This window comes from Quercus suber, unplaced genomic scaffold, assembly GCF_002906115.3.
Source record: "Quercus suber isolate HL8 unplaced genomic scaffold, Cork oak 2.0 scaffold_159, whole genome shotgun sequence".
In the NCBI taxonomy this organism is placed as follows: domain Eukaryota; kingdom Viridiplantae; phylum Streptophyta; class Magnoliopsida; order Fagales; family Fagaceae; genus Quercus; species Quercus suber.
Genome location: NW_027069620.1, coordinates 76,508 through 102,432, shown reverse-complemented (window position 1 = coordinate 102,432; position 25,925 = coordinate 76,508). Strand labels below are relative to the sequence as shown.

Here is a 25,925-nt window from a genome sequence, read left to right as displayed (position 1 = left end):
AAGGATTAAACTCCAAGGGGTTAATCAATGCTGAAAATGGTATAGACAAAAACAAAGTCCAACTCCATTCTATCCTCAATATAATCTTTATTTCATCACATCTTATTATGATTTTATTTTTTTTACTTGTACCTATTACGTGCTAGGTCCATCACCTGGTAAGGAAATTGCATGAGCTGGAAGTGTGAGGAAGCTTTTTATTTTATGTTATCTTATTATGATCTTATTTTTTTTTTCACCTGGAACATAATGGCAGACATAATCAATGAGAGCGAAATAGCTTCTTTTTTTTTTTTTTTAAAGTTTGTTTTAAGGAGTCAATGATGTTTTAAAAGATCCCATATCATATGTAGTTGGCTGATCAAACGTCAGTTTAGAACATGGCTTTCACGAAACTAGCACGCACTCAGTTTTTTGTATCAAGGAAGACAGCTCAACTCCCACGAATTGAAACATCTATCTTTCCAATAGTTTAGGCCCTTCTAGATATTCAGCATTGTTAGTTTCTTTAAAACATTCTCTCTTCTCCTTTATATGTGTTAAAATACTTAGTATTCTCAAACAAACAAAAAAAAATCTTTCCAATAATTTTGTTTTATTAATCATTAGGAATCCTAAATGTGATATTATAGATCATTATCATTTAATTCTCTTTGGAATGATCTATAAATGTTTTTTTTTTAATCTTAAATAAGATATTATAGATCATTATCATTTAATCCTAAATGTGATATTATAGATCATTATCATTTAATAAAGATATAACAAGAATTTAAAATTCTTTGAGAGGACCAAATTTTATTTTTATTAAGAGTGACTATTGGATATAGTTAGATATTAAAGTGCAAAAATTATATTTATATAATTAAAATTATATCTTACAAACTATGATTGTACCAAGTAAATGTCCTCTATTATTTTCATAATACTTCTATTCATTTTTCAGATATTACACGCCATGCTTAATTACTCCTTGTGTTTAAAGTCTATGTTACATGTCATACGACATATGTTTTTCTCCTGCGTTGTATTAGAAGTACATTAACATAGTTTATCTTAAGTAAAACTCTATTATTAAAGTTTGAGCAATGAGCACACTTGTTTATAACTGAAGTCGTAACTTCAACCCGCAATTTCAGTTAAAAACAAACATGCGTGTATGGTGTATGTCAGATCTTTTTATAATTTTGAAAGAAGTTTAAATATACAGCTTTAGTTAAAATTCTATTGCCAGATCTCTTTAATATTTTGAAAGAAGTTTCACTGGCATTTTTAAATTACTTTATTCAACTACCATTATTTTTTTTTTTTTTGTTTTAATTATAGTAAAATGAAGTTTTTACAAACACTTAATGTAAGTGTTACACTAGATGAGGATTTGTACTGGATGGAGGATTCTCCTCCACCAGCCATGAACGCTTTGTATCATGACTTATTATCCATTTAAATGAATGAATATCCCCCTTTCAAAAAAAAAATGTAAGTGTTACACATCATACAAGGTACTTTCATTAATGAATAAAAATAATATTATAATGAAATACATTAGGACTAAAACTCAATTACTAAAGTGGTACAAAATTTTAAAAGATGTTTTATTATCTTTATATATTAAGAGGATTTAGAAAATTAGTTATAGTTTCAAAAAATTAAAAAAATACTCATAATCTAGTTAGATAATCCTTTTTTTTTTAATTAAAAAAAATTATTAAATTTTAATTCAACAAAATTCAAAAAAAAAAAAAAAACTACCAGATAAATTTTTTTTCCTAGAAATTAGCACACCCTTTATTTGAATATATCTCACGCACCTTTAATGCATTTTTTCCTAAAAACTAGCACACACTAAAACCTAACAATTTACTTATTTTTAAATCCTAAATTTTAATTTCTTAAAAACTCATTCATGTGTAATCTCACTAACAATAGATAAATTCAAATTGAAAAATTACATTAAACTCAAAATAATTATTAAAAAAAAAAAAAAAGCATCATCGCACATGAGCAGAGCATGTGTGATGAGATTAGTTTATTTTGAATGATTCTAATGATATATTATAGATTCTTTTAACAAAAATTCATTCTTACTTTCTTCTTATTTTTATAGATAGAAGCTAGACAGTGTGGTTTGAACAATAAACATCAGGATTCAGGCAGCATAAAGGATGTCAATATAACTAGCTATTATCTGAACAACAAAGCTCGATCTTACTTCATATAGTTTCATCAGGTAACATAAAGTAAATTATTTTATTTTATTTTATTTTTATAATTTATTTTAATAACAAATCTCATTTATATTATTAAATATTTTCTTTATATGCTTTTTTGTTAATTATCTTTTGGCCTTGTGAAACAATATACATATATTAAAATTGTTAACGTAATTTTACTTTAAACGATATTCTATTGATAAAATTTTAAGAAAATTAAAAATATTATTGTACCTAAAATTCTGCTGCCAAATGTTTCTAAAAAATTTTAAAAGAAGTTTCATTGATTGTTCTAAATTATTGTAGTCATTAACCATAATCATGGTCTTATATTTTTTTAATTATAAAAGTTTTTTTTGATTGAATTTAATTATAAAAGTTGAGCATTACTTTAGGTGACTCAAATTACTCAAAGTATTAAACATTATTAGGGCCCATTTGGTAATGTTGTTTTAATAACGTTATTTGTATTTTTTGAAAATACGTGTGGGTGAAAAAGTGTGTGAAAATATGTATAATGTTGAATTAATGCAAGTATTAAACATTATAATATACCTACTTTCGTGGTATAACACACTATAAGTATATTGATATTATTACTATAGTTTTTACAAGTGAAACTTTGTTATCAAAGCTTCGAAAAATTAAAATAAATTCATTGTTTACTTTAAATTATTGTTCTTCTCAAAAAAATAAATTCATTGTTTACTTTAAATTATTGTTCTTCTCAAAAAAATAAAAAAAAAAAACCTTTAAGTTATTGTAATAATTTATTTTAAGAGCTATATTAACCTAGTCTCACACCGGGCTTTCACTACATAAAACCTCCCCTGATGCATATGCAATTGTTTTTAACAACTAGGAACTGGATTAACTATATTTTATCTATATTTAATTAATTATAATGATTGATATAGTCCCTCCTCAAAAAAAAAAAAAAAAATGATTGATATAATCCACACGTTTGACATTATATATATATATATATATACACATATTCAACTTGACCTTGAGATTATAATACATTGTGGTCGATGTCTTGCTTCTATTCTATGTCTATTATAGTGTAAAGTTTAAATTATAGGACAGTTGGAATAGGACAGTTTTCTTAAAACCAAAGATCTGGGCTACAACAAAAATCGATGAGTGAAACATGCACCCAACCCCTAATGAATGAGATGCAATCTGAAATACTGTAATCTAGTACGTGTATTAAGGAGGGCCATTAAAAGTCATACCAATGGTCTTATTAAATTCTCAAAAAAAAAAAAAAAAAAATTCTTAATTTGATCCATTTCCAAGTAAAAAGTAACAACCGAGAAAGATGATTGAAACAGCTAGCAAATGATTAAGAAAAGTCTTGCAATAAACTTGCTGAGTCAATCGTATGATTATTCTATGTAAAAAAATTTGCTAAATTGCAAACAATACCCCTAAATTTTTAGGGATGTTTAGATTTTACAGTCTTATATAAGTTTTAGAATTTAGATCTCACACCCTAAAGTTCAAATCCGTTTACATCAACAGTTTTTATGTTCAAATTTTATGTTAAGTGTCACATAAATTTGCCACACATATTTAGTTTGTCCAATAAGATAATACCATACCATTTTTGTTGCTTAAAAATATTGAAATAATTATATAATTAAAAGGATATTGCATAATAAACACACATGTCAAACTTATGTAATAGTTACCGGAAAAATATAGATGGAGGGGCAGCTAATACAATGAAATAAAACTTTAGATAATAAAATCTAAATTTTGAAACTTCAAAATTTAAAATTCAAAAACTTCCAAACTTTAATTAAATGAATAATTTGCAATTTGGCACCCAAAAAAAAAAAAAAAATTGATACCTTCAATTAATACTCTATGAGCTGGAAGTGTGAGGTAATGCTTTGTTTAATTTCATTTTTGTTTTCATTTCATTGGACCCATTTCCCCGCCTGCAAGCTCTATTTAAGTCCACTGTTACTGAACAGAAAATTGCACACATACACACAATCAAACAATTAGAACAAGCAGCCTAGTCGTTTGAATTGGTTTTCATTATGGCAACATTGAGCATTGAAGTAATCTCTAAAGAGATAATTAAGCCTTTTTCTCCAACACCTGACCACCTTACCCATTACAAACTCTCCTTCAATGATCAACTATCTCCTCCAGTCTATAATCCTATGGTCCTCTTCTTTGCACCAGATCATTCTGACATCGAATTCAACATCGATGACATATCCAACCGCCTTAAGAACTCTCTGTCAGAGGTCTTAACCAAATACTATCCACTAGCTGGACGCTTCAAAGAGAACCCTTTCATACATTGCAACGATGAAGGGATTCCTTACGTGAAAACACAAGTGAAGTGCAAACTCTCTGATGTTATCAACAATCCAATTCCTGGTGAACTCAACAAGTTAGTCCCTTTTGAACTCGATGCTCTCACTGATACAACATTCGGAGTCCAACTCAACGTGTTTGAGTGCGGTGCAATTGGTATTGGAGCTTGCATGTCGCATAAGATTGCAGACGCGTTATCATTCTTCGTGTTCCTCAAGATTTGGGCAGCTACTACATTTGGAGATGATAACATTGAGTCTCCGCATTTTGAAGCGGCTACACTCTTCCCACCAAAGGACTTATCCGGATATGCTTCTGGTTTCGGCATCATAAAGGAGAATATAATAACAAAGAGGTATGTGTTTGATGTTTCCATGATAGAAACTCTTAGAGCAAAATATGCAGACAATGAAGGCCTTGAGAATCAGAAACAACCTTCACGCGTTGAAGCCTTATCAACCTTCATATGGACACGCTTTGTTGCTGCAACTAAGGATGAATCAGGACCAGAGAAGCTATACACAGTGAATCATGCAGTGAATCTGCGTCCAAGAACCGACCCACCACAACCACAATCATCTTTCGGAAATCTTTTTTCCATTGCCATAACAATTCCGATTTTGAAAAATGGGGACGAAGGGCAAGGTATCGTGCGCCAGGTTCGAGAGGGAATAAGTAAAATCGACAAAGATTACGTGAAGAAACTCGGAGAAGGAAGCCAACACTTGAGTTTCATGAGAGACCGTGCTTCAAGATTCACCAAAGGAGAGATGGTTACATTTAGTTTCACCAGTTTGTGCAGGTTTCCTCTGTATGAAACTGATTTTGGTTGGGGAAGGCCTATCTGGGTTGGCTCACCTGCCCTTACTTTCAAAAACTTGGTTTTCTTCATAGATACTCCTTCAGGTGATGGAATAGAAGCATATGTTAGCTTGAAGAAGGAAGAAATGGCTAAATTTGAAAGCGATGAGGAGTTCCTCACCTTTGTTTCTCTACCAGGTATTCATCTGAAGAATTAACGCGTGGGAGTAAACGAGTAAAAGATAACATTTCCCTTCCTGTTTAATGTCTATCAAACTGAAAATCTTACTCTCTTTGGTTTTTTTCTCTCGAGTCAAATGGATTGAAAAGCGAGTATAAATCATTTTCTACCTTCTTCTCTTTTTTTTCTTTTTTATTATTGTACACAGTATGTGTATATACGCATACTGCGTGCAAACAAACGATATTCTATGATTTCAAGTTAAAATCGTAACTTGAAAATCACGATTTCAATTGTTTGAATGCAGTATGTGTGTGTACGTACACACTATGTACAACAGAAATTACCGAATCAAATGTGTATTCCATAGTAGTTACGTCAACTCAATGTACTACTATGTTTATGTTAATTATTCAGGTGTGTGAGATATGTATTATCTTTATAAACTTTGGATAAGGGTCAGCATAATTTAATATGACCACATTGTTTGTCCCTCAGAACCCCATTAAATGCACATAAAATAAAACAAGGAAATAAATATTCTAAACCTAAATTTTTGAAAATTAAATTCCAAAACTAATTAATAACAAAGTCTACTTGTAGATCATGTACTACATCAGACCTATCCACTTAAAAAAAACTCGTCCTTGAGTTAATAGTTGAGACCTAAAATCTTTCATGCCAAAAAAGCAAATATTTTGAGCACTTCATCTTCTTTGTTTTCTTGCCAAACTTTAAACTCATCTATTGAGAAAATTAAGGTCCTGTTTGGTACACTATTTTAAATACATGTTTTCAATTTTTAAACAACATTATACATATTTTCAAAAAAACTAAAAACTGTTATTTAAACACATGTACCAAACAAACCCTAAAATTCTTTTTCCACAGTCTTCATGCAATTGACAAAACTTATCAAATAAGAGTTGATAATTGAATCAAATCTTTCAACCCCAACAAAATCAATAAACTTTGGTTCGATGTCTCCCACCAAAAGAATAGGAGCTTTAACTTTGAAAATATCTAACTTGACTTCATTGAGATCGTTGACAACTTCCTCTATAATTTCTTCCTCAATGGTTTTTACCATCTTGACTTCAAGATCTCTATGTATTCTAGGATATTCATTAATCTCCTCCACATTAATCTTTGTGGACGCTCGGCAATTTTCCATTCCTCTTGAAATGTCCTTTGCTCGAAGTTTCACACATTGGCTACTCTAGTGACATATTTTATTTATGCATGTGTTTCTACGGTGAGATGTGGGTGTGTGTCAATCTCTTTTCTTGGTTTTATTTTTATGAGTCACCACCAACCGCTAGCTTTGAATTAGGTTTGATTGGTCACCTATTTATCGAATTTGTTTTACCTAATTAACTAAAAAATCGATTCAAGGGTTATTAATTAATTAAGGTAAATTGACATCTCGAACCAAAGATTTTTAGACTCTAGAGTTTAGTTACAGGTGTGAGTGTTATGTATCCCACACCACCTATCCAAAGAATAGTACATTATTTTAATTTAACCACAACGTACAGATTTTAGGAAAACAAACTAAATACTTTTTATTTTTTAAAAGGGTTTTGTACAAAACAAATATATATACAAATCCTATTAGTATTTATTTATGTATAAAGTATCATGTTAATGTTTAGAAAAATGCTACGTTCACAACATTTTCATAACAAATCATAGGTAGTTAGTTGTTATTGGTTCAAATTTGAACCTATCATTGAGATTACTTTTTTGCCCTAACAATAACAACCAGTAACAACCTGCCACTTAGGATTTGTTGTGAAAATATTATGGACATAGCATTTCTCTAATATTTATGGCAAGAAATGTATACAAACAAAACATGTAAATAATATATACATAACATGTGAGAGAGATATTACAAGAAACGAATATGTATAGTTATCATGTGAATATATATTTAATACATCCACAACATTTTCATAATATTTTCACAACAAATCATAGGTGGTTAGTTGTTATTGGTTCAAATTTGAACCTATCACTGAGATTACTTTTTTACCCCAACAATAACAACCAATAATAACCTACCACTTAGGATTTGTTGTGAAAATATTATGGGCATAGCATTTCTCTAATATTTATGGCAAGAAATATATACCAAAAAAACATGTAAATAAGATATACATAACATGTGAGAGAGCTATTACAAGAAAAGAATATGCATAGTTATCATGCGAATATATATTTAATACGCATGTAACATGTGAATGTGTACAAAATAAAATAAAAAGAGAAAAGATAAAAAGATGTCACCTTTTGGACTCAGGTCCATTTTATTCTCCAAGTTTCATTCTCATGCACAACACAACAAAAGCAAAGATGATTAGGAGAAGAGGGGAGCGCGTAAGCTTGATAATAGTCTATTGATTCAATGGAAGTGAATGACAAGCACAAACCTCAACAAAACTGTGTCATTTTAAAAGATTCAAAGCAACTTGCATAAAAAGAACCCTCTAATTTTCTTTTGAAAAGATGAGTGTTTTCTTTTGTGGAAATCCCATTACTTTTGGAAAAAAAAAAGTTTACTTTAAAACTAACGTTTAAGCTTTGTTGGAAGAGAACCTAATAAGGGGCTTCTCTTGGAGGGAAAAGGGAGTTTTAGGAAACCCTCTTTCGCATGAACCTATCCCAATTCTCGAAAGCATTCCCATATTTAAGGCTTGGAAACAAGTTTAAGATTCATTTAAGGAGAACCCACCTATGTCAAATCTTCATTTTCCCACTCAGATTAGTCGTGCACAAGAATATTTTTTCACATACCATCTAGTTAGGAAGATGAAGGTTTACCAAAAATGTTTGAGTTGTTTTCTTCCTTTAAATCCAAGGGATTTAAAGGGAGAAGACATCAAATGAAAAAGGGTGAGAAAGAAAAGCAAGTTGTATAACAAGTATATAATGCTTGGAAAGAAAAGAGCACAAACATAAAGAGTCTAAGGTTGAATTTAATCAACCATTTTGTTGGCTTTATTTCGTGCCAATTTACTTGTAATTCAGCATTTAGAAACCCTGTATTTAGGTGGGAATCAAGTAAGGGTAGTGTGTGAGAGAGTGTGAAGAAAAGCTCAAAAGTGTGCAATTTAGCAGGGCCTCACAACTGGATCTCGCGACTGGCTTGCGACTTGCAAGTTGGCAAAAAAGGCACACGTGTGAAGCATGCAGGGGAGCTGAAGAGTCACGCTAGCTAGAGCACTATAGGACAAAACTTCCAATCTGGCTAGGCTGTTAACTGGCGACTTAGACTTGCGACTCAATCAAGTCGCGATGCTAAGTCACCAGACCATTCTGTTTGGGACAAACTGACTTTTCGCATTCCAAACACACACCAGTATAAATACCCCTTATACCTATGAAATGTTAAGAGCTTCTAGAGAGAATTTTGAGAGAAAAACCCTAGAGAAAAACAAGATTGACTCATCCATAATCTTCATCCTTTGATTTTCCAAATTCCTCTACTCTCACCCTCTCCATCGTTACATTCTTGAGAGGTACATTTAGCCAAATCCTTTTTTCACCATACCTATATCTGTGAGAATGTTATTTGGTACTTAGAAAGCAGTTAGGAAGAGACCAATTGATATTGGTTAATACTATAGGCTATAGCAAAATCCAATAAGCTAGAGAAAACAAAGGTTCGACGCAACCTCATTGAAGCAAGAAGCTTGGAGGGCTTAGGTACACTGGGTAGGTTAGGCTTGGAGGGTCTTCTACTATTCACGTATCCCAACTTAATTTTCTAGTGGATTATTGACCGCTTGGAGAGCGGCGGAGAGGTTTTACGTCGAGAACTTCAATTTCCTCTTCGATAACACATCGTTGTGTTGTTTTTTTGTTTGCATCTCTCTTCCCTTAATCTTTGCCATTTAATTTTTGCTGTGGTAATGGTTTTATTTGGTTTAGATTGTTTTATCAATTCTATTTTAGCTTATTCTCATATTCCACACATACATTGTTTGATAATAAGCTTGAATTGGTAATTTGTAATTTTGGGGTCTAAACTTTCAAGGTGTTTTACACACATATTTGAACATTCAAAGAGACATAAATATAATGGCACAAATGTAAAGACATAATATATAAAAAAATAAAAGAGAGATGTTCATAGATGAATAGTAGTATTTACAACACAAAAAGGGAAGATGGTGTAGCTAGAGGAGGAACTACACCATTCTACCGTTCACAAATAGCTTTGGAAGCTCCCCTATGGGTCTTTGAAGGTGAAAAAATCGGAAGAAAAGAGGCTTGAGTTTTTGGTTTAGGGGTTTTCTAAGAAGGAGGAGAGGGAAAATATGTCTAAAGAAAAGCCTAAAGAAAAAGAGGGAGAAATGAATTTTTGGGAATTTTTGTGCATGATTTTTCAAGATGAGGGGGGTATTTATTTATATATATAGAGGTGAGGAGGGGACATATCCCCCTTTGCACCCCCTCACACCAGGCGGTTACAGGGGTGTGCTCCCTCCACATCACCCTGTAAACACAAAATTTCTCAAGTTGGAAAATCAAACAATTGAAAATTCTTTGCAAATATAATTTGAATTAATTGAATAGTGAATACAATTCTCTATTTTTTATTCTTTTACAAAAGAATAATCCTCTAATTCTATCTTCTTTGTAATCTTAACTCGAACACGAAACCTTTTTCACTTTGGTTGGAAGATGGATTAAACGATCTTCACAACGAATCTCTAGGTTTGAGCTTGTTAGAAATTTGTTATACTTCAAGTTCTTTGAATGTTCTTCGGAGACTCTTCGAATTTGAAGGATTTTGGGTTGAAATTCTTCGAGGTTTTGTAGGCTTAATCATTTGCACTTCAATGATTTAGGGATTTTTTAAGTTTATGAAGGCTTTTGAGCTTAAATCCAATAGAACTTCAAGTCTTGGAAGAAAGATTCAAAAGAATTTCTTTGAATGTTCTTCATGTTCTTGAGGGAGAATTTCTCTAGAGTTTTGACGTCTTGAAAAAATTGTATGGAATGAGAGGTGGTATGCCCTCTATTTATAGTGGTTTCTGTAAAGTTGTAATTTTCAATTATATTTTGTTGGCATTAATTTCGTGTCAAAATTGATTGTATTTCCTCAATCATTTCCCTATATGTTTGTAGGATTTAATGTAAAAGTTGAGTGTGTGAAATTGGCGAAAAACTGTGAAGAATAGGGCAACTCATGACTGGTTTGCGAGTAGATAACTTGCAAAAGGTCACATGAGAAGCACATGTTGGAAGCTGAAGAGTCAAGAGCCAGAAGTCATCTCGCGACTCATCTCACGACTTGGCCAACCTATGAGATGACCTGCAAGATGCACTACCAATCTGTTTTAGTGTGCTTTCCTCATTTTTTTACCCACACTATAAAAGCCCACATTACCCATGAAATTGCAAGGAGAATATCAGAGCGAAAATCCAAGAAACCCATTTTGAGAGTTAGACATTGAACACCCACAATCCTCTACACAATTCTCTTAGTTTTCCTCTACTCTTGCCTCTCTAAATTCCATACTCATTGAGAGGTTCTTAGCCTAAATACATACCACACCCAATTTGAGTGTTGTAAGTTGTTTTGGTGCCTTTAGGAAGCATTGGATGAAGCCATTCTTTGGTGGATGCAATTAGAGCTAATTGCAGGATCTAGATAATTAGTGAATATATGACTCAGTGAAGTCCATTGGGAGTTAGAACTTGGAGGATTCAAGTACAGTGGGTAGATTAGGCTTGAAGGGTCTTTTTGATATCCTTGTACTCCAACTTTATTCACTAGTGGATCATTTCGGTTCGGAGGGCCGCGTAAGATTTTTACACCGAGTACTTCGATTTTCCTTTTCAATAACATATCGTGATGTTATCTGTATTTACATCTCTCTTCCCTTACTCCTTGTGCTTTATAATTACTTGTTAATTGAGCTTTCAATTTCAAATGATGAATCCCACTTTAAATTAATCTCAATAAAGATAAGTAGTAGATTCTTATTGGCTTAAAGTTGAAGAGTCCCACTAGAACTTGTTACTTGTAGATAATTATCTCTATTTTTTATTTATATTAATATAGATAATTACTAAATATTATCATTCCAATTTAATTAGGATATCTATCTCTATTTAATTAAGATAATTATCATCCTAAATGACACATTTCAGCACTTGATTTATTTAATTTAATGACATATATATACATATATAGAATTTATCACTAAATTTTGATGTGGCATTTTATAATTGGCCTAATTAAATAGAGATATATATCCTAATTAAATTGGAATGATAATAGTTAATTTTCATCTCTATTAAAATAAATATAAAAAAATAGAGATAATTATCTGCAAGTAACAAGTTCTAGTGGGACTCTTTAACTTTGAGCCAATAAGAATCTACTACTTATCTTTAATGAGATCAATTTAAAGTGGGATTCATCCTTTCAAACCACTATAAATAGAGGGCATGCCTCCTCTAATTCCACACAATTGTTTCAAGGCGTCAAAGTTCTGGAGAAGTTCTGTCTCAAGAACACACAAAGAACATTCAAAGAAATTCATTTGAATCTTTCTTCCAAGACTTAAAGCTCTATTGGAATTAAGCTCAAAAGCCTCCATAAACTTCAAAAAACCCTAAATCATTGAAGTTCAACAGATCAAGCCTCTAAAGCCCCGAAAAACTTAAACCCAAAAGCCTTCACATTCAAAGAACTTGAAGGACAACAAATCTCTTACAAGCTCAGAGCCAAAGATTCGTTTTGAAGATCGTTCGATCCATCTTTTGATCAAAGTGAAGAAGATTTCATGTTTGAGTCAAGATTACAAAGAATACAGAATCAAAGGATTATTCTTTTGAAAAGGGATCAAAAACAGAGAATTGTACTCATTATTCAATCAATACAAATTTATATTTGCAAAGCACTTTCAATTGTTTGATTATCCTCTTATCCACTTACTTTAATGTTTTTCAATTTATGGCTTTTTCCTCCTTTCCAACCCTGTTTTTGGGCCGTTGTTCAGAGGTTTTTGGAAGCTCTAATTTCTTCCAACTTGGTTTCCATGAAGTGGTCTGGATGTATAGTTTCCATATACTCTAACCTCATGCAATCCGAAGTTACTGTGTTGAGATATTGCATCTAGAAGAGATGTGAAGCAGTGTATAAATTTAATAGCACTATTCTTGAAAAAATCATTTCTCCCAATCTAGAGAAGATATAGTCATGCCTTTTTACGAAAGGTAGCTAACCCATCAAGCTTCAATCTAGTTCAGGAAGATCATACTATTTGTGGGTAGATTAGTACAGTTGTTTGCATGAAAACGTCCAAAAAACAACCCTTTACTCGAAAAATAATACATTTAATTATGATTTTTTTTCTTGATATTTTATCCATTTTGCTCTGATTTTGGCCCATAAAATGTAATTTTAAAGGGATTTTGATAATCTTTAAGATGAATAAAAATTTACTCCAATCAGATGATTTGATCAAAAAGTCGATATTTTGACTAGTCTCAGTTAAGGTTAGGCAACATTGGTCAAACATAGCCAAAAATGGCAAGTTTGAGATTTTGAACTCTTGAATCATTAGATTGATTGATCAAGGGCCTGATCGAAATAAAAAGTTTTTTTTCCATACATTTCCCTATTTTCTTACGTTTTAAAAGCATTATTTTCGCTTTTTAGGGCTAGAACTGACATTTTGACATGCTAACCAAGACCAAACAAAATATGGCATCAACAATCTTGATTTTAGGATTTTCGTCCATAATGAGGCCTTCATTAATTTCCACAAAAATCTCTATACTTTTCTTCTTTGACTTCTACATAATCTTTAAGAAAATTATTTTCTTCAACATACAACTCCACCCTTAATGGTGAAATGTATGGCTCTTCAAAATAATTCAAGTATAAACTTCTTGGCCAATAATCTTGCTTTGTATATGACAATAGTTCATCACAACCCAAATGATAAAATTTGATAGCAAACATCTTTTTCACCCTTGGACATGAACGAATTTTGTCTTTACCTTATCAAATTCTATCAAACTATATTTTTTCCCACTAACACAAGGTAAGGTTTACTCACTAAGTTTGTACAAAGCGAGTCTAATTTTTCTCTCATCATGAATATTACTATAGTCAAATAAATCCTCTAGATCAAATAACCAATGAAGATAATATTTTTTTATAAAATTAACCATTAAAAGTTATCGAAGAGGAAAAACCCAATTGAAAAACCCTTTCGCAGCTCGACAACTCGAAATAATCCACTAGCAAATCAGTTTAAGGACATGAGTACACAAAGACCCTTCAAGGCTAAGCTACACAAAGTACTTGAGCCCTACAAAGTACTTGAGCCCTCCAAGCTATAGTTGCCAATGGACTTCATCAAGTCTTGTCTTTATTGCTAAATCATTTGTAAGTTTTTTATAGTAAAATTTGTTATAGTTTTACCATTTCTTCAAGCAAACAAAAAACATATTACAAGACAAAAAGACTGAATTTTTGTTATAAAAAATTTTGATATTAAAAACTAGTTAAATATTATTTAGATAATAACAAAAATGCTTCATTTAAATATATCACCTTAGGCCTCAAAGTTTGTTGGTCCTATTGACACCAAAAACCTATAAAGTAAAACCCAAGTCATGAATTTATAGAAGACGGATTCACTAGTGATAATCCTACGAGTCCAAAATTCACAAAAAGCAAAACCGAAAGGTACAAGAGGCATAATTGCTTTCGATAGTGCTACAATGCAATAAATTTCATACACAAGTCACAACTTAATACTTCAACACAAAATTGTAAATAAAAAAATGAAGTTTGTTACATTGAATTTGAATTGCTTTACACATGGTGTGTCTGCGAGATTTAGGAAACTAGTGCAAGTCCTCAAGCATTACATGGGATTGTACAGCTTGCCAGAATCTTGATGAAAACGCAATGCTATATATACTATAATTTTCACAAAGAAATAATATTATGCTCCATTTGTTTTGAAGAAAAAAAAAATTAAAAAGTTTTAACCTATGACGTCTGTTCCTAATAATAACTTTTTATCATCAAACGAAAATACCGATTAGTTTTTAATGTAGGCAAAAGTTGAACTCAAAATCTCATATCCAACCATAAGATACTTTTAAACAACAAAAAGGTGAAAATTTTTGAACAAGAAAGAAGACAAGGAAAAGTAGTGACTGAGGAAAGTCATGAGGGGAATTTTGGGCTTTTTGAAAAAGTTGGCAGAAGGGCTCATTTGCTCGTTGAATTTGAACCAGGCCGAAAAGAGTTATGGGCCCAAACTATAATCTCGCATTAACCCAGCCTAAAATTGATGTAAGCGCAAGTTCGTAAAAATAAGTTTTGTCCAATTTCTTCCACTTTGACGAACTTGCTTTGTGGCCTTCTGGACATCGATTTGGGCCAAATAAGATATCGTTGGAAAGCTTGTGAGCTAAATTTTCAAAATATTCTTACTTTGTAGCACTTGGTTTTGAATTTGGCAAGGTATATAGGCTTTGAAAGAATCCTAAACACAAGTTTTTGTCCAAAAATCCCATTTTGGTATTTCTTGTAAATTCTCTTTATTTTTTGTGAATTCTTTTGGACTCCAAGCAAGTCAAATTAAATTTTATCACTAGAACTTTCCAATGACACCTCATTTTTTCCAATGCAACGTTGTTTGATTATGATTTAATATTACTTAAACCATAATCAAGTTTTATGTCACTATCAAAAATGGCCAAGTCTTTTGGTTATATTTTCACTATTTTTGCATTATCTTGCCCATTTCAACTCCAATTTGGGCTCATGCACAGTCATTTTAAAAGGAAATTTCATGTCCTTCCACATTAGCACAAATATGTAACAATCGAATAGTCAAATTTAGTCAAATCTCGATAAAGGTTGGATAAACTTGGTCAAATAATTTTAAAAGGTGGATTTAGTTAAATTGATGTGGAATTTGGTGGTCGAATGAATTTTTTAGTTCATTTGGCTATTGATTATATATTAGTTTGGTCAAAGTTAGGTCTACAAGGGTATTAATTATGGAATATTGGGCTTCTAAATCATCAAGTTGGTGCATCCAACATTTGATCGAGACATATTAATGTATTTCATGCAATTCCTAATTTTCCAAACGAGAAATACAATTTTGGGAATTTTTAATGCTCAAACTGAAATCTTTGCATATGAATCAAAGGCCAAACAAAATACGGTATTGACAATTAAGACTAAGACCATGAATTCTTGGATTGTATCAAGGACCAAGACTTTGTAATTTTCTACTTGATGTAAAATTCAAGTTTTAAATTATACAATAAAATCATTTTTTTTTATTATGATTTTCTATTTTTTTATTTTAATAAAATAAGTTGTGATTCCATGTAAATCCATTGATCCAAGGGGGAAGATATAATTGGTTGAATCATCAATTTGGGAAGCACTAACACAATGTAACCCATTCATGTGGGTTTGGCCCAATTAAACCAAAGAAACAAGGAGCTGATGTTGCAATCCCTCACAGATTGGTCACCTGAATTTAAAACTTGGTTATTCCCAAGTTTAGCTCCTATAACCTTGTAAAGTTGTGGTTTACAATTATGTTTTATGTTGGCTTTATTCCATAACAAAAAGTGTTGTATTTGCTTTAATTTTGTTCCTTGTATTTTGTGAGTTTTATTGTATTGGGTTTAGTATTAAGTTGGTGAAGAATCGAGCATGTATTGGATGAACAAGTGGATTTCGCGAGTTTCTCACGAGAAGCCTACTCGCAAAAGAGCCACATGAAAAGCACATGCTGAAAGCTAAAGAGTTGTGCCAAGCTATCTGTTTTGCAAGTACCTCGCGAGAAGGGCTAACCCGAAAGATACTTGTGAAACTCTCTGCCTAGAGGATTTTTAAGTGTGACTTTCTTACCCTTCACCCATACTATATATACCCTCATTACCCACAAAAGTATGAGAGGCTATTCAGAGAAAAATCCTAGATAGGTTTTCTACAACACAACACACCCATCTTTTAGGGAGAAAGCTACTCATCCTTAATGAGAATTCATTGTAGCCTCTTCTTCTTCCCTCTCTCATTGTCATACCTTGAGAGGAGAATTGTACACAAACACAACTCAAACCTATTCAGAGTGTAAATAGTGTTTTAGAGTTTGAGAAGCTTTGGGGATTTGCCAAAAGAAGCCAGTGAGGCTTAGTGGATGCAATCGGGCGTATTACGAGGTTCGGAATGTTAAAGAAGACATGACTCCGAGAAGTTTGTTGGTAGTAGGAGTTTGGAGGGATCAAGTACATTGGGTAGACTAGGCTTTGAGGGTTTTTTGTTATTCGTGTACTCCAACTTTATTCTCTAGTGGATCGATTTCAACTTGGAGGGTCGCGGAGAAGTTTTTCGTCAAGTTCTTCGATTTCCTCTTCTATAACACGTCTTGGTGTTATCTTGTGTTTGCATCTCTCTTCCCTTACTCTTGTGCTTTACTTTTAGTGTTTGTTGTTCATGTTTATACACTAGAGTAGTGTTGATTCATTGCGCACATTTACTCTTATTCCGCACTTTGATTAAGTAAGAGTAAAAGCAATTTAGCCATATATTCTAATTGGAGGTCTAAACAAGCTCTTGTATTTTCACTCAAATTTGAGTTTTCAATTGGTATCAAAGCGGGTACACTTGTTTTGGTTTCATTACCTAAGTGTGATTCTTAACCCCTTATGTATTTTGCTATGGATAGTATTTTGTATGCTTTTATAGATGTTTTGGATGTTGTTGAGTGTAACATGCCATGTTTTTTTTTTAAATGACTCTATGAGTGTTAATCCTCATAATTGTGATGACATGTTACATGAATCTATGGGTGTTATTGATATTCCCAATGTCAAACTCTTGCAGAAAATTGCTAATAAGTTTCATGAGAATTTTAGCATGTTCATTTGTGAAAATGATAATTTGATTGTTAAGCTCAATTAATCCAATAAATTGGTTGAAAAGTATAAGAAACTTGTTGAACATTTTCTTGAAAAACTAAAGGAGTTTGAATGTTTGAATATGGACTTGGATGTTAAACTTGTTTTGTCTAACAAACTAGTTGATGAGCTAAAATGTGAAAATGAATCTTTTAAAATGCATGTCAAGTGTTTGATTGTTGAACCTATTGCTAAAAATGATGATAATATTTGTTGCAATCATGTTGTGGTACCCGATTTTATGCCTATTGTGTGTTCTACCTCAAAGGACAAGTCGGTGTACATTCCTCCACACAAAAGAAATCAAAAGGTGGAGAGAAAGGTTCTTAAGCCAAAGCCTCTATTTAGGTCTCAACCTAAGGTTTTGGATGGATCTAAGTTTGTTCTAACTTGCCACCATTGTGGTGTGATTGGCCATATAAGACCTCAATGTCCAAAGTTGAAAAGAGAACAAAACCATGTTGCTAAATCCTTCCCCAAAAAGCTTAGTGGACCGAAACACATTGTCTATCACCATTATGGTGCCTTTGGTCATCTTAGACCTCATTGCTCTAAGTTTCAAGCTCTTAAAAGAATCAAAAGAAAAGAGAAACTTGAACTTCTTGGAAGCTGTGCTATGTAAGCAAAACCGGTTTTAGGGAAACTTGAACTGTGTCATGAACTTGAACATATATTCAAGGGGCTTGATTACATGTGAAAAGCTATTAGACACCCCTATAATGCCCGATCGTAGTGGATACCAAATTTGATTATCCTTTGGTATTTGCGTGAAATGCAATATAAATAGAATATTCAACCAATTTTGGGTTAATATGTCTGAGATTGGTACATGAGATAAGATATCAATTGTTTTAATTTAGAGGAAAAGGCAAAGCAGTTTTAGAATAGATGTAAAGTTGTGATTTACAACTATTTTGTGTTGGCTTTAATTTCGTACCAAATTTAATTGTAATTTTGTTCAATCTTACATACCCTGTATTGTATGTAGGATTTCTTTGTAAAGGTTGTGTGTGTGAGAAAGAGCGTGAAGCCTCAAGGAAAATCGAAAACCAAAGATGTTTTCGCAGGTAGCTCGTGAGTTGCCTTCCCGTGAAGTGAAGCATATGCTCAGCAAATGACCGGAATGCGAAAAGTCATGGCAGGATGGTGACAGCTAGTTTTTGCGAGTGTCTCGCGGGTAAGGCCTTCCCGTGAGATACTTGCGAAATATTCTGTTTTGCTATTTTGTCATATCTACTCCACTACATCCTCACCCACACTATATATACCATCATTACCCACATATGTTGAGAAGTGCTTCCAGAGGGAAAACCCTAGCCACAAAACCTTTGAGAGTTAGAGATTGTCATACCCACAATTCTCTACACAATCCATATTGTTTTCCTCAACTCCAACCTCTCCATTTCCAAATCCTTGAGAGGTTGATAGCTCAAACACTTACCACACCCATTCTGAGTGTAAAGTGAGGTTTTGGTACCGCTGGGAAGTATTGGAAGAAGCCATTTGTTTGGTGGATGCAATTAGGCTGAATTGCGTGATCCAAAAAGCTAGAGAAGACAAGCCTTGGCGAAGTCAGTTGGTAGTAGGAGCTTAAAGGGCTCGAGTACATAGGGTAGACTAGGCTTGGAGGGTCTTTTGTTATTCGTGTACTCCAACTTATTCTCTAGTGGATCGATTTACCACTTGGAGGGCGGCGGAGAGGTTTTTCACCGAGTACTTCAGTTTCCTCTTTGATAATACATCGGCGTGTTATCTTGTGTTTGCACTCTTCTTCCTTACAAACTTTGATTATAAACTTAGTTGTAACTTAAGACTACAACTTTCACTAAACAAATTAACATGGCTACATATTTTGAAAATCTAACCATTGAATTGTATGTTCTTTATGTTCTTAAAACATATGTTAAATTTCATGTCAATCGGATGTTTTTAACTATTTGATCTATAAACTTATTTTTTGCGTATAATTTTAGACTACAAAAACTCAAAATTTAAACATTTGATTGATGGCATAAGCTATTTGTAAGGTTGAAATTTATCAACCATCTTGTTGGCTTTATTCCGTGCCAATTTGCTTGTAATTTAAGCACTTAGTAATGCTGTATTTAGGTGGGATTATTGCAAGAGTAGTGTGTGAGAAGTTGTGAAGAAAAGCTCAAGTATGTGCAAAGAACCAAATCTTCGCGGTTAGGACTCGTGGGTGGCTCGTGGCTGTAAGTCGCCGACTTCAGGCACGTGAGATGCACGCAGGGAAGATGAAGGGTGGCGCCAGCTGTCGCACTACAGGACAAAAGTCCCAGGCTAGCCAGGCCATTACATCGTGACTTGATTACGCGACTTGGATAAGCCGCGAGACCAAGCCGCCAATTTACCCTGTTTGGCAAAAATCTGTCTCTTCGTACTCTCATATCACCTCACTATATATATACCCTTATACCCACTAAATGTGGAGAGCTTCTAGAGAGAATTTTGTGAAAGAAAACTCTAGAGAAAAACAAGATTGCCTCATCCCCAATCTTCATCTAAGAAACTCTACAAATTCCTCTACTTTCTTCCTCTCCATTGTCATACCCTTGAGAGACCTTTTACCAAATCTTTATCTTACCACACCCACGTTTGTGAGAAGGTTTATTTGGTGCTGAGGAAAAAAGTTTGGAAGGAACCAATATACATTGGTTGATACTATGGTCAAGTAGCGGAATCCGGGAAGCTAAAGAAGAAATAGGTTCGGCGTAACCTCGTTGTAGCAAGAAGCTTGGAGGACTTAGGTACCTGGATAGATTAGGCTTAGAGGGTTTTCTGCTATTCATGTATCCCAACTACATTCTTTAGTGGATTTTATCACCGTTTAGAGGGGGACGGAGAGGTTTTACGCCGAGGACTTCGGTTTCCTCTTAAATAACACATCGTGTGTTGTCCATGTGTTTGCATCGTTCTTCCCTTTCTCTTTGCCTTATATTTACTGCTGCTGATGTGTTTATATTTGGCTTAGATTGTCTATCAATTCTGTTATTGGCTTATTATCATGTTCCGCACATTAATTGTTTGATATAAAACTTGAATTGATATTTTTATAATTTGGGGTCTAAACGTTCAAGGGTGTTTCATACCCATATTGAACTTTCACTATTGATCTTTGATCTTCTTGAAGTTTTGCAAGCATAGATAATATAAGAAAAAAATGTAATTTAATTGTGAATTTGTCAAAATTCGTATCCATTAAAATTTAAAAAAAAAGAAATATATATATATATATATATATATCGAGTGGAGTTGTAGCCTTAATCTACAACCAAGTTAATTTGTTGCTAAACTTTGTCCAAAGTTTAATTATATTCAACTTAAAAAAATTTAGGGTGGTCACACATTTTTTGAGGGTAGAAAAATCATAAAATTTTTAAATTTTATACATAATAATGATTTTTTTTTTTCCAAGTCAGGGTGATCCTGTGACTACCCTAGCTCTAACGTGGAGCCAGCAGTGAATAGAAGTGCATGTGCACAAAATATACGTAATATATCATATTCTTTTTGTTAGTTAGGTTCCCCTCAAAAAACAAAATTTGTTAGTTAAGTCTAAAGCCTCATGGTGTAATTAATTTGTCATGGCATGAGGAAGGATTAGCCATATCTATGTTATTGTTGTGAAAGCAAAAACTCAAATACTAACTAATTTATAAGAAAGAGCCACCAGATAATATTCTCATATATGAATGATAGTAAAAATATATTATAGCTTTAGAAAGATTTCCAAAATAAACAATATGTACAAAGAAAAAAAAAATTAAAAGAAAAATAGGCACAAATGCACAAAAAAACTTGAAAATACAAATATGATGTAGAAACATTCTCACGACTCAAAATTTGTCAATTAAGGCCATAACCAACTTAAACAGGATTTAAATTCTAGCCACGGGCAGACAATTATACCCTAAAATGAGTTGTTATTAAAGTTCCTTACAATCACTTATATAATCAAGTTCGAAATAGTAAATACTTGATATGGGACTTAGTATATATATCTACATAACACACACTGAAATAATCTAATCAACTCGAAGCATCACAACAATGATTTTATTCCCTTAGAAGATATTTTTTTAAATAAATTTCTCCTTAAGAATTAAGATAGTGCAATGGATGTTACTCCTATAGTCCTATTAGTTATAAGTCCCAACCATATCTTATCAAATTAATCATGCTAAATGACATTCAACTCACATGCTTTTGTATGATTCTAACTTCCATGCTTTTGTCATAGGCCTTATAATTGAATTGGCACATTCCCGTGCACAAAGTGCTTGGGGGTAAGGCTGTCCATAGGGTTGGGTCGGATTAGGTTTCAGGTTAACCCATACCCAACCCAATTGAATCAGGTGTAAGAATAATGGACCCATTTCCAACCAAATAATCGGGTCGAACCCCATGGCTCGAGTTATCGGTTAGGTGGTTGAAGTCGTAGGGTGACTTTGAATTTGAAGGAAAAACGTAGAGAAATCAAATAAAAAACACTGAAAGTCTAACTCTGCATAGAGTCACAATCATAAACCCAAAGAAGTGAAGAACACAAACAGAAGCACAGAGAGAAATATAGCAGCAAACATCCACAATCCAAAGACCCATGAGACTAAAACGACAAAATTGAAAACAAATAGCACCAACAAGACAACAAATCCAGAGATCTATAATGAAAGCTCAAAAATGTGTTGAAAATACAAGAGCAATTTAGACCCCCAATTAAAATTACGGCTCGATAGATTTTACACTTACTTAATACTAAGTGCGGAATAGTGTAAATACAAGCTGATGAACAAATAAGCTACTCCAATCCATAAACTAAACAACACAGCAATATAATGGAACATAAAAGAGTATGGAAGAATGATGCAAACACAAAAAACACCAAGACGTATTTTTGAAGAGGAAACCGAAGAACTCGGCGAAAAACCTCTCCGTCGCCCTCCAAGCAAAAATCGATCCACTAGACAATCAATTGGGATACATGGGTTAGCAAGAGACCCTCCAAGCCTAATCTACCCGATGTACCTAAGCCCTCCAAGCTCCTACTCCAACAAGGCTTCTCGGAATTGTGTCTTGTCTTAGTCCTCCGGATCCCGCAACAAGCTCCATGTTGCATCTGCCATCCTTGGCTTCTTCTAATGCTTCCCAGCAACTCCAAAACACTCTCTACACTCTGAATAGGTGTGGGTTGTGTTTGGGTACAAATCTCCTCTCAAGCTATGATAATGGGAGAGGGATGGAGAAGAGACTACAATGATTTCTCACTAAGGATGAGTAGCTCTCTCTCAAAAGATGGGTGTGTGTGTTTTAGAAAACCTCTCTAGGGTTTTTTCTCTCTGAATAGCCTCAACAAAATTTGTGGGTAATGAGGGTATATATAGTATGGATGAAGGGTAAGAAAGTCACTCATTAAAATCCTTTAAGCAGAATGTTTCACGACTATCTCGTGGGAAGGCCTTACCTGCGAGACACTCGCGAAAACAACAGCTTGACACGACTCTTTAGTTTCCAGTCATGTGCTTCTCACATGACTCTTTCGCGGGTTAGCTTCCAGCAACACACCCGCGAGATCCACTGATCTTCAATAAAGCTTGAGTCTTCATTAACTTGATACTAAACCCAATACAATTAAATCTCACAAAATACAAGGAAATGAATTAAAGTAATTACAACACATTTTGTCATGGAATAAAGCCAATATAAAACATAGTTGTAAATCACAACTTTACATATGAGATTGAAAGCCTGAAACAAAGAAAGAAGGAGAGATGAAAATGAAAATCAAACTATGAGAAAGAGAAAAGTAAGAACCCATTACGCCACAATGAGCAGTAACAAAGGCGAATCAGCATTGGAGGTAAGCTAGAGACGCTGCTACTGCAAAGGTGGTAAATCAGGCCTAAGAACTAAAGAAGAAGTACCGTGAAGCCTGAGAAACGATAATTTGAGATGGTTGACTTGAATAATATAGATCTGATCTAAAGGGAGCTGAATGGGTTTTATTCCATTTTGATAAATATTTAGGTCAAATCGGGTCCTTCAGGTCAGGAATCTTGAGGCCTGAACTCGAACCAAATACTCAATTTTTCAAAGTAGCAGACCCGCCACCCGGCCTGGATGGGTATCAGATCCACCCATGGAGATTCGAGTCAAATCAGGTGGGTCGGGTTTTTCGGGTTGCTAGACAGCCCTACTTGGGGGTCTAGGGAGAAAGGGTTCGAACTGCAGAGTTAGCAACATATTGTAATTATCTTTATAAAAATAACTCGCATTCTTTTGTATGATTGAACATGGACACATAAAAAAGAAGTATTGTATAGTTATTTCCAATTGATATTAACTAGTGAAGGACCCACGCGGTGCGCAAATAATGTTGCAAGCTACTATATAATAATGTTATGTAGAATGTGGAACAAATGTTTAAGTAATAACATGAAGTAACATATTTTTATCTACTCAAAAAAAAAAAATTGCAGTTAAATTTTCAATTAGAATTATACCAATGGGCATTTGCTAATTAGTTACACGTTGCATCAATACAATTTTTCATTTAACATAACATTTATCCACAACTCCACAAATTGTAGATGACTACAAATGGATAAAACAAAACTCACTTGAAGTTAAATAGGGGCACCACTAATTGTCCTTGAGTGAAACAAATTGAAATTACATGCTACATCAAAACAATTTTTCATTAACGTAACATTTATCTTCAACTCCACAAATTGCAAATAACTTCAATAAAAACAAAAAACAAAAAACAAAAAAAAATGAAGTACCAACTCACTTTTAGTTTAATAGGGATGACACTAAATGTCACTAAACAAAATAGAAAAAAAGAAATTGTTGGACTTAGGAAAGTACTAATTGCATATGGCACTTTTGCTTAGTTTTTTCTAAGTACAAAACTAAAGTTGCGTGCTTTCAAAGAAACTAACTATCACAACTTGATATATAAAAAATTAGAAGCCTTGATATCAAATTAAGACACGCACCTCAAAATCTTTGTCTGAGATCCCAACATCGCCATTCACATCCAGTGGAGCAATATCCCTCTACTTGTGAACAACAAACACAAACATCAAAACACATCAAATTGTGCCCACAACTAAAACAATAGTACATATACTAAATAAGTTTGACATTAAGGCCTTAACATTGACACAGTAAGCAACAAAAAATAAATAAATCAGAGAGCTTTAAAAAAAACCATGCATTCCACTCTCACTGCTTCCATCACTACTTAGAACCAACCCAGCTTCTTCCTCGGTGAGACTTTGTTCGATGTGGAGATTTATATAACAGTAAACTAAAATCACAAAAGTTAAAGTTAAAGAGTAATTTCATCCTATTATTCATTTCTAGCTATTAGTGGCTGGCTAAATGAAATAGGAGGTATGTTATCAAAATCAAATGCTAAAAAAAGAATATAAAAAAAAAAAAAAAATAGAGCTAAACATTTAGACATTTTAACAAACACTCTGTGTGCAAATACCCATTTAATATTCAAGTAGACAATAGAACTATTTAAATAATAAAAATGAGAGAAAAAAATAGAAGGCAAAAAATACCTTGAGTTTAACCAAAAAGGAATGAAGTTTGAATCTGATACATAGCTATCAGAGGAAGATGTAAAAGCAAATTGGCATCTATGGAGGAAGCAAAGGCAAAGTGGGAGAATAAAATCAGAGGTATATAATGGCGTTTGGGTTTTTTTTTTTCAAAAAATAATACACCGGCTCACTTTTCTTTGTCCAATGAGCTATAAGCCTATAACAGGTTTTTATGACATGCAACTAATGAGAGAAACTCTTTAATTTTAGAAAAAATAAATAAATACATAAATTAGTAGTGAAAGAGTCCATTGCTGAAGTCCAAAAGACTAAAAACGTTGAAATCTTTTAATCTTCATAATTGATTTGACTAAATCCATCACTACATTAAGGCTACAAATCCTAGTTTTGAAATGAGCTAAACGTGGGAACAATCAATTACTATCATCCAAATGTGGGGATAATCAATAAAGTTACACTTGGGCTGTAATTTGCTCTAATTTATCATCTTAATGGGCTTCTTGCCTTTAGGAAAGGAATATTTTGCAAAAGCAAAAATTTCAATCAATTTAGCTACGGTTTGTGACAAGATAGGGAAATTTGACCTAGCTAGCTTGTAGCCTTCTGATTAAGGGGTGAATTAAGAACTTTTGGTCAAGGATTCCCATCTTGGTTAGGGGAAATTTGACCAATTAAAAAGTAGTTCAACAATTAGGACGAGTTTCTGATATGTAAGGACACTGCAAAGTCTCAATATCTATAATCCAAGAGAAAAGAAAGGTACACAGATATGTAAACAAATAATTCAGATTCACTTAGAAAACATAAATTAGCTTCATT

The 25,925-nt window shown here is 33.0% G+C and overlaps 1 protein-coding gene across 1 annotated transcript; it reads left to right on the top strand.

Moving 5' to 3' along the window:
- Nucleotides 1-4,209: 4,209 nt before the first annotated feature.
- On the top strand, nucleotides 4,210-5,999 carry LOC112020154 (stemmadenine O-acetyltransferase). The gene has a single exon (XM_024052710.2). It carries the CDS (start codon nucleotides 4,268-4,270, stop codon nucleotides 5,570-5,572), a length of 1,305 nt encoding a protein of 434 aa, XP_023908478.1. The 5' UTR covers nucleotides 4,210-4,267; the 3' UTR covers nucleotides 5,573-5,999.
- The last annotated feature ends 19,926 nt before the right edge of the window (nucleotides 6,000-25,925 follow it).